Below are 12,896 nucleotides of genomic sequence, written 5' to 3'. Positions count from 1 at the left end.
CCCCACACACACACACACACACACACCCCCACACACACACACACACAGCTTTGAGATATTATTATATATCAGTAAATTGCAATACACACAATCAATAAGCTATCTTGTAAGGGATAATGGGATAAATAAAGGGACACACAGAGTTGTTGAGTTTTAATTGTGTTGGGAAGGCCCTTTGAAGTGAATAAAGCGCTTCCCAAAGTGAACGTAACAAATAGGTAGCCTCATCCACAACAATTGAGGTCGTGACTAAGTCCCGCCCTCCATTCAAATGAATGGCGGAGGCTAGGCTCGTAAATCCGACCAATTCATAGTCTACGCCATATTGAACACTGGAGCTCGGATCCAGCGCCAGTCAGCTCTGACCATGCGCCAAGTTCCAAAGCTGGAAATGACGCATGGACCAACATCGATTTTTATTGGACATTCTGTAAAAAGACAGCTGTCCTCCAGTTCAGAGGGTGGCGATAATGCACATACCTTGTGTTACGGCCCATGATAAGCTCTGAACATGGATTAAAAGACCACAGACACGGAGTATCAAAAGAGGGGTAATTTATTTGGTAACCCTCGCAAACATGCACGGAGCTGGCTCTAAATACTCCATGTGGCGTCATATTTAAACATGCCAAAGCTAATCTACATGGTCTTGACCCCCTGAGTCTGGCCTTGGTCCATTGTCGCACAACTATATTCAAACCAGAGCTGTTCGGATCAATCAAAATTGTGGTGGTAGATGCAGTTCGGCCTTTCATTTACAAAAAAACAAAGGATTTATCACAGGTTATCACGCGATTATTTTTTAAAACTTAGGCCAAAGTGGATGTGTAAACTCTAGTTTCACTTTCATCAAGGGAAAACAGCGTGTTTGCATGACATGTACCCTGATCTCTGATTGGCCTGTTTGCTCCACCCTTCCCCAGTTGTTCATAGCATGGTTGTAGCAGTGTGAACGGACGGAGAGGAAATGTTCTCCAAATAGCCTACCCTGCCACATATTTTGTTGTCTTATATTATAAACAACATCCGATAGCGAAATCTAAGATATTGATAGCGCAATAACTTTCAAAAAAGACTAGAAAACACACTGCATAATTGCGTCACAATGGAGCAGTTCAGACTCATATTCTGACTGGAATTTTGAGTATGACAACGTCAGGCTATCAAATATTTGGACTGATCAGTCACTCTATAGTGGAGGGGGAATGGAGGAGTAGTCTGGTGCTGCACTTCCTCTGGACCAATGGGGAGTCTCTGCACCTCCTCTGGACCAATGGGGAGTCTCTGCACTTCCTCTGGACCAATGGGGAGTCACTGCATCTGCACCTCCTCTGGTGTCCTCCTGCGACTCGTGAGCTCCACCTCCTGGTCCTTACACTCATCTGAGGGAGACGAGACACACTAGTTTCTCAGAGAGAGAAACACAAATAACAAACAACAAACACATTAGTGCAGTAACAGTCTAGCCACTCTCAGCTAGAAGGTCTGCACGCTCACCTGGAGGATCTCTTATTTCAGGTGTGTAGAAAACAGAAGATAAAAGGTGTATACTGACCTGGAGTGTGTGCGGTCCTGTTTCTTATGTAGAGGTAATACCCTCCCACCAGCAGTGATGTGAGGATGATGATCTCTGCCAGCCACACACTGATGAACACTGGAGAAATACCACCTGCAGACAGCAACATTATCAGGCTCTGGCGGGGGTCGCAACTTTGATAGCACTTAGCTGCGAGAGGATTCCCGGTGGGCCGTTAACGTTTTGGGCCGGTCTGATTATTTTGTCTTTGTGAGCTTAAATATATTGTTTCTGACGATTTGCTGCGCTCTCGCAGCACTTCAGCAGCCTGGGCTGTGCGGTCGCAGCCCCTTACTCGCAGTTTCCCAAATATTAAGTAGCACTCACAAAACTGTTCAGAAGTCGCAACCAAGTCTATATTTGCAATCTACGGGAATAAATGAACAACCCCTTCTCCAGTTGAACGGCCCTGACGAAATGTAGGCTATGCAGCAGAGACGTGTAATAGGCTAATAATTAATTTTACTGTAAGGTAACCCCCGATATCAAAAGCCCTCAAAAATAAAATAGGCTATCTTTAAAATCTATAGGGTCCTCCTTTGAAAATAACGTTCAGTTTCAGTGAAGTAGCCCTGTGAGAGAAACTATAGAAATCCGACAGACAGAGAAAGTGCGCATTTACTTGTCACTATTATGCCTCAATAAGCTATCGTGGCAAGTTCGCAACAGTATGTGCAAATGAAATGGCTTGGATTTGGTGAGTAGCCTATTCAAGTCTTTTTTTCCCATCCTGGAGTTGGAAGTGGGCCTATGATGAAATAATTTCCAGATTCCGCTCTGATGTACAGTATCTTGGTAGCTATAGCCTAGTCTGTCAAGGGTGATTAGGCTAATATACATTTATTTATTAGCTCAGGGGAGGGTATTCCATCCTATATGATCCTATCCAGTGAATGCACTTCATCCAGCCAAATTGTAGTAACGCGACGCTTTAAATTCTCAGTAACGATAACGGCGTTGCAACAATGAGAAAAGTAATTCATTAGATTACTTTGTTACTGACAAATTAACGCCGTTACTACCAACACTGATTAGGATCCAAACAGAGATGAAGTTAGAAGCAACCAAAGACCTTCATGTTTTAAAATACAGTTACATGAGTAGTATGGTGAGACAAAATAAAATGTGGTGCATTTATAAGCAGGTAAAAGGGATAACTATTGTGTGGCGGAATAACATTGGGAGCACTAGACTCTGCGCAGTAAAGGCCTGGACACACCAACCTGACCGGCCGACCGTCGGCAGAAAAGCAGTCGGACTAGCAGTCGGACTAGCAGTCGGGCTCTCGTCTCCCCTGGTCGGTCAAAAAGTGCCACTGCACACACCGAAGCGATGCCGACACTGATTGTACATTCTGCGCGTGCGTGAACTCTGATACATTACCCATAACTGCAGGCTTCAGAGTCAGCCGAGCCGTGTAGATATCATGCAGGATTCGAGAAGCTAATTGCAACTAGTTTTCGGACTTCTCTGATTAAGCAATAAGAAAATATATATATAATAATATAGTGTGTGTTAAAGGTAGATGTGTCGGGCGGTTGTGAGGAAGGTGGAACAGCACTCAAAAATAAAGGTTGAAGATGGGAATTTACAGTATTGCTTTCCCAAATAAGGCCAGAGGGCAGCAGAATCCATTTTGAATGTTAACGAAACAAGGAAGAAAAAAATGGGAAAACAAATGACTTAACAGTTAAAGAAAACTAAGACAGAAGACTAAGTCAAAATAATATCAAAAATAGTTAACCACAGACTACGCAACTAGTCACAAACTAGTGTAGAGCTTACTAAGACTTACATCTCATCACATTCAACTCCCTCCCCCAGCAACTACAGGCATGGGTTTTAAATAGGGCCTGATTGCACCCCTGTAATTGGATCATACCCATTACAAAACAGCACAGAGGTGTTTCAGAATGCCCAAAGACCTATACAAAGCTCATACAGCCAACAAGAGTCTACACATCTAGACATCTGAAGATCATTCTTCTGAACTTTGGCATATGCCTATAATCAACAAATATATAAATCATTAAAACACAGAATCACACAAATTCAACATATGTGACCCTGTAAAGCGGAACCAGTCGTTTCAGTAAAATTTAGTAAATTAAGTTATTGTGCTCACGTGAACGGCCATAAACTAAGCTTTCCAACGATATGTATATCAAGGGTATTACACAAACTATCGGTAAGATAATCGCATCCAAAGTTGACATGGTTCTCCTGTCACGATATGCCAGAAGAGGAGAAATCACCTGTTTAAGCGGCGCGTGCACAACGGGAATGACAGCAAATGTGTTGAATCTTCGCCGGGTTTAACAGTCAAAACGTAGGTTTTTCAGTGAAATGCGTTCACGATATGAAACTGTAGACTGTATACAGCCGAATTATGCGAAAACGTGAAATTCAACATTTTAACCCTGAAGTTTGTTATTGTTGATTTTCTCAAAATAACGATGTGCGCAAAACGACTGATTTCGCTGTGAATGGTCACATATTATGTACAAAAGAAAGCACTTTCAAATGTCTTATATAGGCAGCGCCTCGCTGCCGTGGCGGTGGCTACTCGCCCCGTCACAGTGTGTATTATTTTATTGCCATTGCTTGTATGTGAGGCCAACGAAACACTCTCTTGGGCACAGAATAAATAACTTTTCGCCCGTGAACCTAACTAGCTTGCTTGCTAATAGCACAGTAAACGAAAAGTGAATGGGAAATAACCTGAAATAACACACGTTCAGAAACTTAGTTCTAACAAAAATAGTTAAGAAGGTTTATCAAAATGAGTTTAAAACTTACATCGCTGAATGTATGGCTAATGGTTAGTTTAAACAAAGTCCTCTGCTACCTGATGTTTCAAAGGGTAGACTCAACCAATCAGATTGGTAAGTGAGGCGGACGGCCACTGGCCGACTCTACATGTCAAGTCGGCCAAAACTGGCCAAAATTAGCCCCGACGCCGACGACAACTGCCGACGGCACGGGACTCACCAAACAGACTCGAGTCACCGACCGCCCCCGACGGCCGATCATCGGGTTGGTGTGTTCAGGCCTTAATATCCTCACTCCAAAGTGAGAGAGTGCAAGAGTGAGGATATTACTGCGCCACACAATATAGTTATCCCTCTTACCTGCTTAGAAATGCACCACGTTTTATTTTGTCTCACCATACTTGGTCGTGTGACTACTCGTGTAACTGTATTTTAATAGGGAAAACATGAAGGTCTTTGGTCACTTCTAACTTCATCTCTGTTTGGATCCTAATGAATGCATTGGGCTAGCTAAGTGCTATCAAAGTTGCGCCGCGCGCTAGAGCCAGTGAGTGCACGCATTGAAACGTGAGAGGTATGTATCAACTCGTCTTAGTTAAGGGAATAAGAGTTTAAATTGAAAAAACTGTGAAGTGTTCCTTTAAAAGACTTCCATGGCTGCAGGGAAGTTTTGTAATTATTGGTGAAGTGGCAGCAGTATGTCTGTATGTCTATCTGTCTGGTAAAGTGCCTGTGATTTATTTCAGCCATTGTGTAATCCAGTGTGACACAGTATACTGACCAGAAGAACACACACACAGCAGAGCTGAGGTGGTAGATGTTGGGGTAGGTGGTGGTATAGTTGTCATGGATACTCCATTGTTGGCTGCAGATGTGGGGGCAGTTGGTGGTGGTGTCGTGGAAAATGAAACACAAAACTCATTGGTGATACGGAACCTTAGAAAAGGGATCAGCACTGGTATATTTGAACACAAACACACACACACACACACTCACTGAGATCACAAGTCAGACTGAGATAAAACACATGCACATATATCACAAAAGTTGCAGATTTCCATGAAAGGCATGAAAATAAAACACATGGACATAATATGACATGTTCTGTGGAAATGGGATAAAGAATCAGGATCAGCTCGGTGTTGCTCTAAGACGAAGTAAAACACATGAACATGTACCGTGAAAGATGAGAATGGGACAAGTTTGCAGATCAAATCAGGATCAGCTCGGAGAAGCTACTGAATTCATATCCTGTATCTGTGGGTTTCACACATGAGGCTGGGGGAACACAGCTCACACTCTATGAGTTTACTTACAGCCATTATCTGATTACTGAACTTACTAATAATGTCTAACAGAGCAGATGAGGATATTTACTTTTCATCATCCACTGCGCTGTGTCCTAGACCCCTTTGAGATCGTCACTAAACCCCTCTGTGTCACAGTGCAGGAGATGTTACGTTTGATATCACATCAGAGGAGAGAAAAAGTGATTTACCTTCTATGGTCAGATGTACTGTGTGATCTCCCACTCCTTTCCCTGTTGACTCATTTTGGATATACACTCTGTATGTTCCTGTGTCTCTCCTCTCTGCAGGTTTGATAATCATGGTCCCGTTATATGGAAAAAACTGCCACCTCTGAAGGACTGATGTAGTGTTGAACTGTTTATAGAACTCCGACTTAGAGTTGTTGAATCTAAAAACAGTTACACTGTTATATTGGAGGCTCAGGTAATATCCTCTGGCGTCCCTCATCAGCTGCAGGTGCACAGGTCCTCCCAGAGCCCCATAACATGTAGCATCCTGAGTAGCATCACACACGGAGTCCAGACCTGCATGAAGAGAGGAGATTCATTCCCATCATTTGAACACCTCAGTATGGATGAGCTTTATTAGTTATTTTTGTGTTGATGTGCGCGTGTGAAGGTGTTTGGCAAACAGACGGATTGCCCAGTCACATCAGAGTTCTACACTTCTGTTAGCCTTAGAGAGCTCACTGTATGTCAGGTAGAAACAGCACACTACCGTTAGGAATCTCACCGTATATCAGGTAGAAACAACACACTGCCGTTAGAAATCTCACGGTAGAAACAGCACACTGCCATTAGAAATCTCATATCAGGTACAAAACAGCAGACTACTGTTAGAAATCTCACTGTATCAGGTAGAAACAGCACACTGCCGTTAGAAATATCACTGTATATCGGGTAGAAACGGCACACTACCTAGAAATCTCACTGTATATCAGGTAGAAACAGCACACTACTGTTAGAAATCTCACTGTATTTCAGGTACTGAAGAAACAGCACACTGATAGATGGGTGGCATTCTTCAATAGGTAGAATCACATGAAGTACCATCTAGAATTAAATAGAGAATTCTTTGCCTTGTGTCCATTTCCATTTTTTGCATTGTCTGAATGTGACCAGTGTGTGTTATTGTAGCATTAAGGAACAGTGGTGAGCATGTAGGTAAATTCAAACCACACAAACATTCATTATCTCTTTTGGCTATCTTAGTTGCAAGAGTCCATTTGATAGAATTGACACTAACACAAATTTATGACGTTCAATATTGTTTTGATTGGCTAAAATATGTAAATTCCTGAATTCCTATGTAAATGTGTAATTTGATGTATGTAGGAATAAAACACAATAGGCATATCTATTCCCTGTATGTGTGAGTAGGTTATGTCTATGAGAATATGTGAGGGCCCAAATAGAGTGTACAGCCAGGGCTACATCATTAGACATTACCACATTAATTTAGACGCCAACACTGTGAGCTTCCTTTACATGTCACTAAATGAGAACCAACAGTCATAGTGTATTTTAATACCAACTAACAGGGGAACTACACCAGACGCGTAACTGCAGCGTTCCGTTCGCGACGTGTATGTTGCAGCCGGTCGCAGCAGTTAATTATCACTGTAGTCAATGGAAGTAGCTACACCAGACGCAACAGTTGCGCGTACTTCCGAAAAAAATAGACCCATCTTCTAAAATGGATTTTACGCGTCGCGAATGGGACGCTTCAGTTACGCGTCTGGTGTAGCTCCCCTGTAATAGTATAGCATACAACCAACAGCAATAGTATCTTCTAGAAAATATTTAATTTAACCTATTTTGCAAACATACACAACACACACACACACACACACACACACAGGCAAACTTACCATAAGTTGATGTAACCAATAGAACAACAAGTCCAGTAAAAGTTCTAATCTGTGGAAGCAACACACACATCTTGGTGAATTCTCTCTTTCACACTCACACACACCGTCCGTCTCTGGAGCGTTCAAATGAGCCCAGGGCTGTGTACAACTAGAGCCAGGGCTGTGTACAACTAGAGCCAGATGGAGCAAGAAGAGGAAGTTTGGCTCTAACTGACGTCTCTGTGTGTGTGTGTGTAGATGCTGTAAGAGCCTTACTCACACTTGATTGTGGTTGTGCTCATGGACAGCTGCAGGCAGAGTTCTGAAACTCCAGTGGAGTTCCGCTGCCCTGTGCAATGTCCAATGTGCAATGTCCCATCACACTATTGCCCCATCACACTACTGCCCCATCACACTATTGCCCCATCACGCTATTGCCCCATCACACTACTACTCCATCATACTACTGCCCCATCACATTATTGCCCCATCATACTACTGCCCCATCACACTACTGCCCCTTCATACTAACGCTCCATCATACTACACACACTACTACTACACATGTTTAGCATTTTTGACTGAAAGGTGTTCAGCAACACCTTTGCTAGGATAAGAGGCTGATATCATTGATAAGCTTCATGCTTGCACAGGATTCTGTCCCTGTAGATGAAGAAGATGTGATAGAGGAGGTGATCTGAGAACAGTGAGGATGAAGACAGAGAGGACAGGTGAGGACATAGGAAATAGTCAGGAGAGGAACCTGTGTGTCCTGTGTGTTGAGAAATGGATTGAGGTTGTCTGTTTATAGAGATGAGAAAGAGGAACCTCACCGTTTTACAGTTTTTGCCCATTGCTTACACACTAAAAGTTTAGACCAAAGCCTCAATACCTAAACTTCTTGTAGCATACTTTAAACACTGTGTAACAAACTATTAAAAACAGTCTCTGCTTTACACATTGTTTGCAATTCTGCAACACACTTATTGCAACACTACACACAATTTCTTACATTAGATATTTTGTTCAAAAAGGAGACCACTGGGAAAACACCTGGTAATTGGTAAAACCCACACACATACCTGGAAACACTTAGAGAGAAAACTGAACACCAATCAGTCTAAGCACTATACGAATAGACATATTTGTCCCTTTACTCCTCATTTGTAAAACATAACGAATAGTTATTTTCAGTGGGCCAATGAAAAGTATATGACCTCTAACCTGCATGCCTCTTTTGCAAGCAGTGAAAGGTGCACACAGAGTTCTCAACGGGCCGGGTCGGCCCGACAAACTCGACGGGACCCGTGGGTTCGGGCCGGGTTCGGGTCGAAAATAGAATCAGATGACTCGGGTCGGGTCGGTCCACGGGCTTAATCTTTTCCGCTCAGTGAAAAAAACAAAAAAACATTTATTAATCATCGCTGCTGTTTACCATGAATCATCATGAATTTCCCCTTGGGGATAAATAAAGTAGGCGTATATCTATCTGTCTACCGTAAAGAAAGTCTGGCTGCTGTATGCAACATGCATGCAATCATGGAATGGATGAAACATAGTTTTAGCCATAAAAAACTTCCCACAACTTCAAAACATACTACATTATACTACATTATACACTATACTACATATAATGAATGGTACTCCCAAAATGTGTTATCTTAGATAGATTGTTGCTGGGCTATACGTCTTCGTGAATAGCTAACAACTCATTGCCATCATAGTGAAGCATGTATGAAGTGGTTATTGAAATATCGTGCTTTGTGGATGATTCTGCCTTTTTTTATAGCAAGAACAGTAAGTTTTCCCATTTATATCATGTTTCTATTGTGGAAAATATTGTTTCATTAGGTTTTGACGTGGATTATGCCACTGCACATAAGTGCCCTTATAACGACCCACAGCCCGACAGTCTCCATAGGATAACATGGGAAAACTCGATCCCCGGCGTCGGGCCGGGTTCGGGTAGATAATTCATATTGATGCGTCGGGTTACTTCGGGCTCGGGCTTTGAAAGCCAAGGGCTGGGTCGGGTCGTAATTTTCAGGCCCGTTGAGGACTCTAACACACACACACACACACACATAGACACCCCCCACACACACACACACACACAGTAGATGTAGTGACACCTAGTGGTGAATACTCGAGTTACAGCATGAATCTGCTGTTGGCATCTTTAGCTGTTTATTTGAATCAACATCAACAGAGTATCATCCAGTGCAGGACTATACTGCACATACACACATGTGATAATATAGAAGTCATGAAATCAACACACACACACACACACACACACACACACACACACACACACACACACACACACTGTATGGCATATATAGAGTATATGAACATTCCCACACACACACACACACACGTCTTTGAGATATTATATCAGTAAACTGCAATACACACAATCAATAAGCTATCTTAAGGTTAATATGAGCATAAGAAGTGCACATAAGTAGAATAATGTGGAAACGGTAACAAACACACACACACACACACACACACACACACACACACACACACACATTCTAACAGTGAGCATCAGTGAGCATTGTATCACCAACAAACAGCAGAATTGAAGATGGATTCCTAAAGTCACTGGTCACTGGGTCTGGTAACAAACAGGCTACTATGACTGTTGGACTGATCAGAGTGTCTGTGGACGGGGAATGGAGGAGTAGTCTGGTGCTGCACCTCCTCTGGACCACTGGGGAGTCACTGCATCTGCACCTCCTCTGGTGTCCTCCTGCGACTCGTGAGCGCCACCTCCTGGTCCTTACACTCATCTGAGGGAGACGAGACACACTAGTTTCTCAAGAGAGAAAAACACAAATAACGAACAACAAACACATTAGTGCAGTAACAGTCTAGCCACTCTCAGCCAGAAGGTCTGTACGCTCACCTGGAGGATTGTTTCAGGTGTGTAGAAAACAGAAGATAAAAGGTGTATACTGACCTGGAGTGTGTGCGGTCCTGTTTCTTATGTAGAGCTAATACCCTCCCACGAGCAGTGATGTGAGGATGATGATCTCTGCCAACCACACACTGATGAACACTGGAGAAATACCCCCTGCAGACAGCAACATTATCATACATAATATCATCAATAAAACAGTAGTTGTTGTATTGCATGTGTCATGCCCATCTGTTTCACAGTTTGTGTCAGTTATACAATTTGTGTCTAACCAGAAGTGCAAAAAATGTGATGTACAAAGCATAGACAGGTGGTGCTTAGACAGCACAAGACATATAGTGCAGCGTAGACAGTAGTGTAAAGTTGGTTTACAGAAGGTGGTATAGAGTAATATAAATTATAAGAGCAGAATAAATATGGCTATGTAGTATGAACAAGGTATGAACAACATGTACAGATATGTGCTGTGTAGTAACATCATAATAGTAGTACAAATAATATGCAGTGTATTAACAGAATAATATATTATTAGAAAAAAAAACAGAATAAATATGGATATTCAGTAAGAACCATACAGACAGATATGTACTGTAGGTACAGCTGTGTGCAGTGTGGTAACAGCACCACTGTAGTGCAGAAACAGTAGAGTATAAGAGTAGTAAGAGTCAGTGCAGAATAGTATGAAGAGCTCAAGTCTCTACTTTAGAGCTCCTTGTGGATGTGTTGCGCTGCTACACACACACACACACATATGCACACACATACATTGTGCTCATTAACATCATGTTGGTGTAATAGCAGCACGGTGTGATATCTTACCTGAGCCTGGGCACTCTGTGTGGGTAGCTGGTGTGACAGACACAGTGGTGGAGGCACCTGAAAGGAAACAGCACCTGTAGCACCATATGTGACTGAAACACTTCCTCCAGCAGAGGGTGTAAGAAATTGACTACTTTCTCAATCAGCATTCATCTGCCCTCTTGGTGGTGTCACAAAGTTGGGCACTCAACGCTTTCTTGCAGGAGAATTTGGGGCCTATGACTGACAGTAATTCTGGGTCCCCTAATAATAGTATTATTGGGGAGGGGGCTCTCTGGGGCCCTTGAAGAATCATATCATAAAGTTCTTTGAAGATCTACAGTACATGGGTATTCAAAGAACCATTTTCAAAAATATTCTTTGTGTTTTTAGCCCTTAACCTCAGTTAACACAGTGGGTTTGTAACAGGGTGGTCAGGGCAACCACCCCAAATCTGTAGCCTGACTACGCCACCCTGGGGCCTAGCGCCTCAGGGAATCTTTAGGAGCTCGGGACCTTTACCAAACAGAGCTGCACAGGTTCTTTAAAGCATATTGGAGACATGAATTCCTTAAATAAACAATTTATTGAACACAAAAGACAGACATTCAACAGAGACAGACAGAGCTTGCCTGAGGGGGCAGGCTAATATCAACGGTGACCAGTTTATACCAAACACAGCAATTCTACAGTATGAAAGTGTTAAGTAGTGCAGCTCTCCACAGCAAGCAACTCTCAGTACACACACTCTAGTTCCCCAGCAGGTGACTAGGCCCCCCCCCCATTAACACTCTGCCTGCTCACAAAAGAAAGACAATGGACAAAAACGATCAAACCAAGAGTAACAGACAAAATAGTAAATCAAACATCAAACAAAACTAAATGAAGACAAGACAGCAGCCCGACCAACTGTAGCAGTCCAGAGAAGCAGGCTGGCAATGTCACCCCTGCCGTGGTCCGGACAGGCAGGGCACCCAGCTACAGTACATAAAACGATAAACATTAATCACAATGACAAAAACTATTACAAACATTAACACTCAAAAAGATTGCATACCTGGTGGAAGGCTCTGGTGTGCTCACACACCTTCTTGCAGCAGAGCCTCCACTGTTGCTAGCCACCAAGCTCTTTAAATAGGCTGCACTTGGCCAGTTAACCAATTAAGGTCACTGCCCCGCCCCTCGTTAGCCAATTGACAGGCCAGAGGGAAGACACAGGGGCAGCAGTCAGTCCATCCTACTACAGGTTCAAAGGCCATCGTAACAGGGGTTATACATTTCACAGTGTTCTCCCTCAGTATCTCATCTGTCTTATATTACATTTTAAGCCTTGTGTGACTTGATCCACTTGGCCATTTTTGACAACTTCTGAACATATTCTAAGGGATCAATAACGAGTAAAAATGGGATATAACATTTTTATCCTGTTTACAGGATGGCAATCCGATCCCTCAAACAGAAAAAATGGGTTTAAACCCCATATTGGCCTTCTACGAGGTTCATAAAAATCAAACCAACACCACGAACTTCATGTACTGAGGGAATATTAAAATGGACAGGTCGGATCTACCACATTCACATGGTCTACCAAGTGGCATACTATTGCAGGACAAAATAAATGTTGGATTTGCATTTCATCTTGTCCTTGAAAAAAGGCAATACAATT

The 12,896-nt window shown here is 42.7% G+C and overlaps 1 protein-coding gene and 1 long non-coding RNA gene across 2 annotated transcripts; both read right to left on the bottom strand.

The window, feature by feature from the left end:
- Positions 1 to 538: 538 nt before the first annotated feature.
- Positions 539 to 7,718, bottom strand: LOC134096134 (uncharacterized). Its single transcript, XM_062549890.1, has 5 exons — positions 7,528 to 7,718; positions 5,846 to 6,181; positions 5,129 to 5,212; positions 1,556 to 1,669; positions 539 to 1,382 (listed from the first exon to the last, which is right to left on the bottom strand). The coding sequence occupies exons 1-5, from the start codon at positions 7,595 to 7,597 to the stop codon at positions 1,312 to 1,314; spliced, it is 675 nt and encodes a 224-aa protein (XP_062405874.1). The 5' UTR covers positions 7,598 to 7,718; the 3' UTR covers positions 539 to 1,311.
- Positions 7,719 to 11,797: 4,079 nt separating this feature from the next.
- On the bottom strand, positions 11,798 to 12,469 carry LOC134096126 (uncharacterized). Its single transcript, XR_009940706.1, has 2 exons — positions 12,288 to 12,469; positions 11,798 to 12,208 (listed from the first exon to the last, which is right to left on the bottom strand). It is a non-coding gene; the product is annotated as an uncharacterized LOC134096126 (long non-coding RNA).
- Between the last annotated feature and the right edge of the window lie 427 nt (positions 12,470 to 12,896).

This window comes from Sardina pilchardus, chromosome 11, assembly GCF_963854185.1.
Source record: "Sardina pilchardus chromosome 11, fSarPil1.1, whole genome shotgun sequence".
Lineage (NCBI taxonomy): Eukaryota > Metazoa > Chordata > Actinopteri > Clupeiformes > Clupeidae > Sardina > Sardina pilchardus.
Note: the sequence above shows the minus strand (reverse complement) of the source record. Positions and strands in the feature narration are given on the sequence as shown.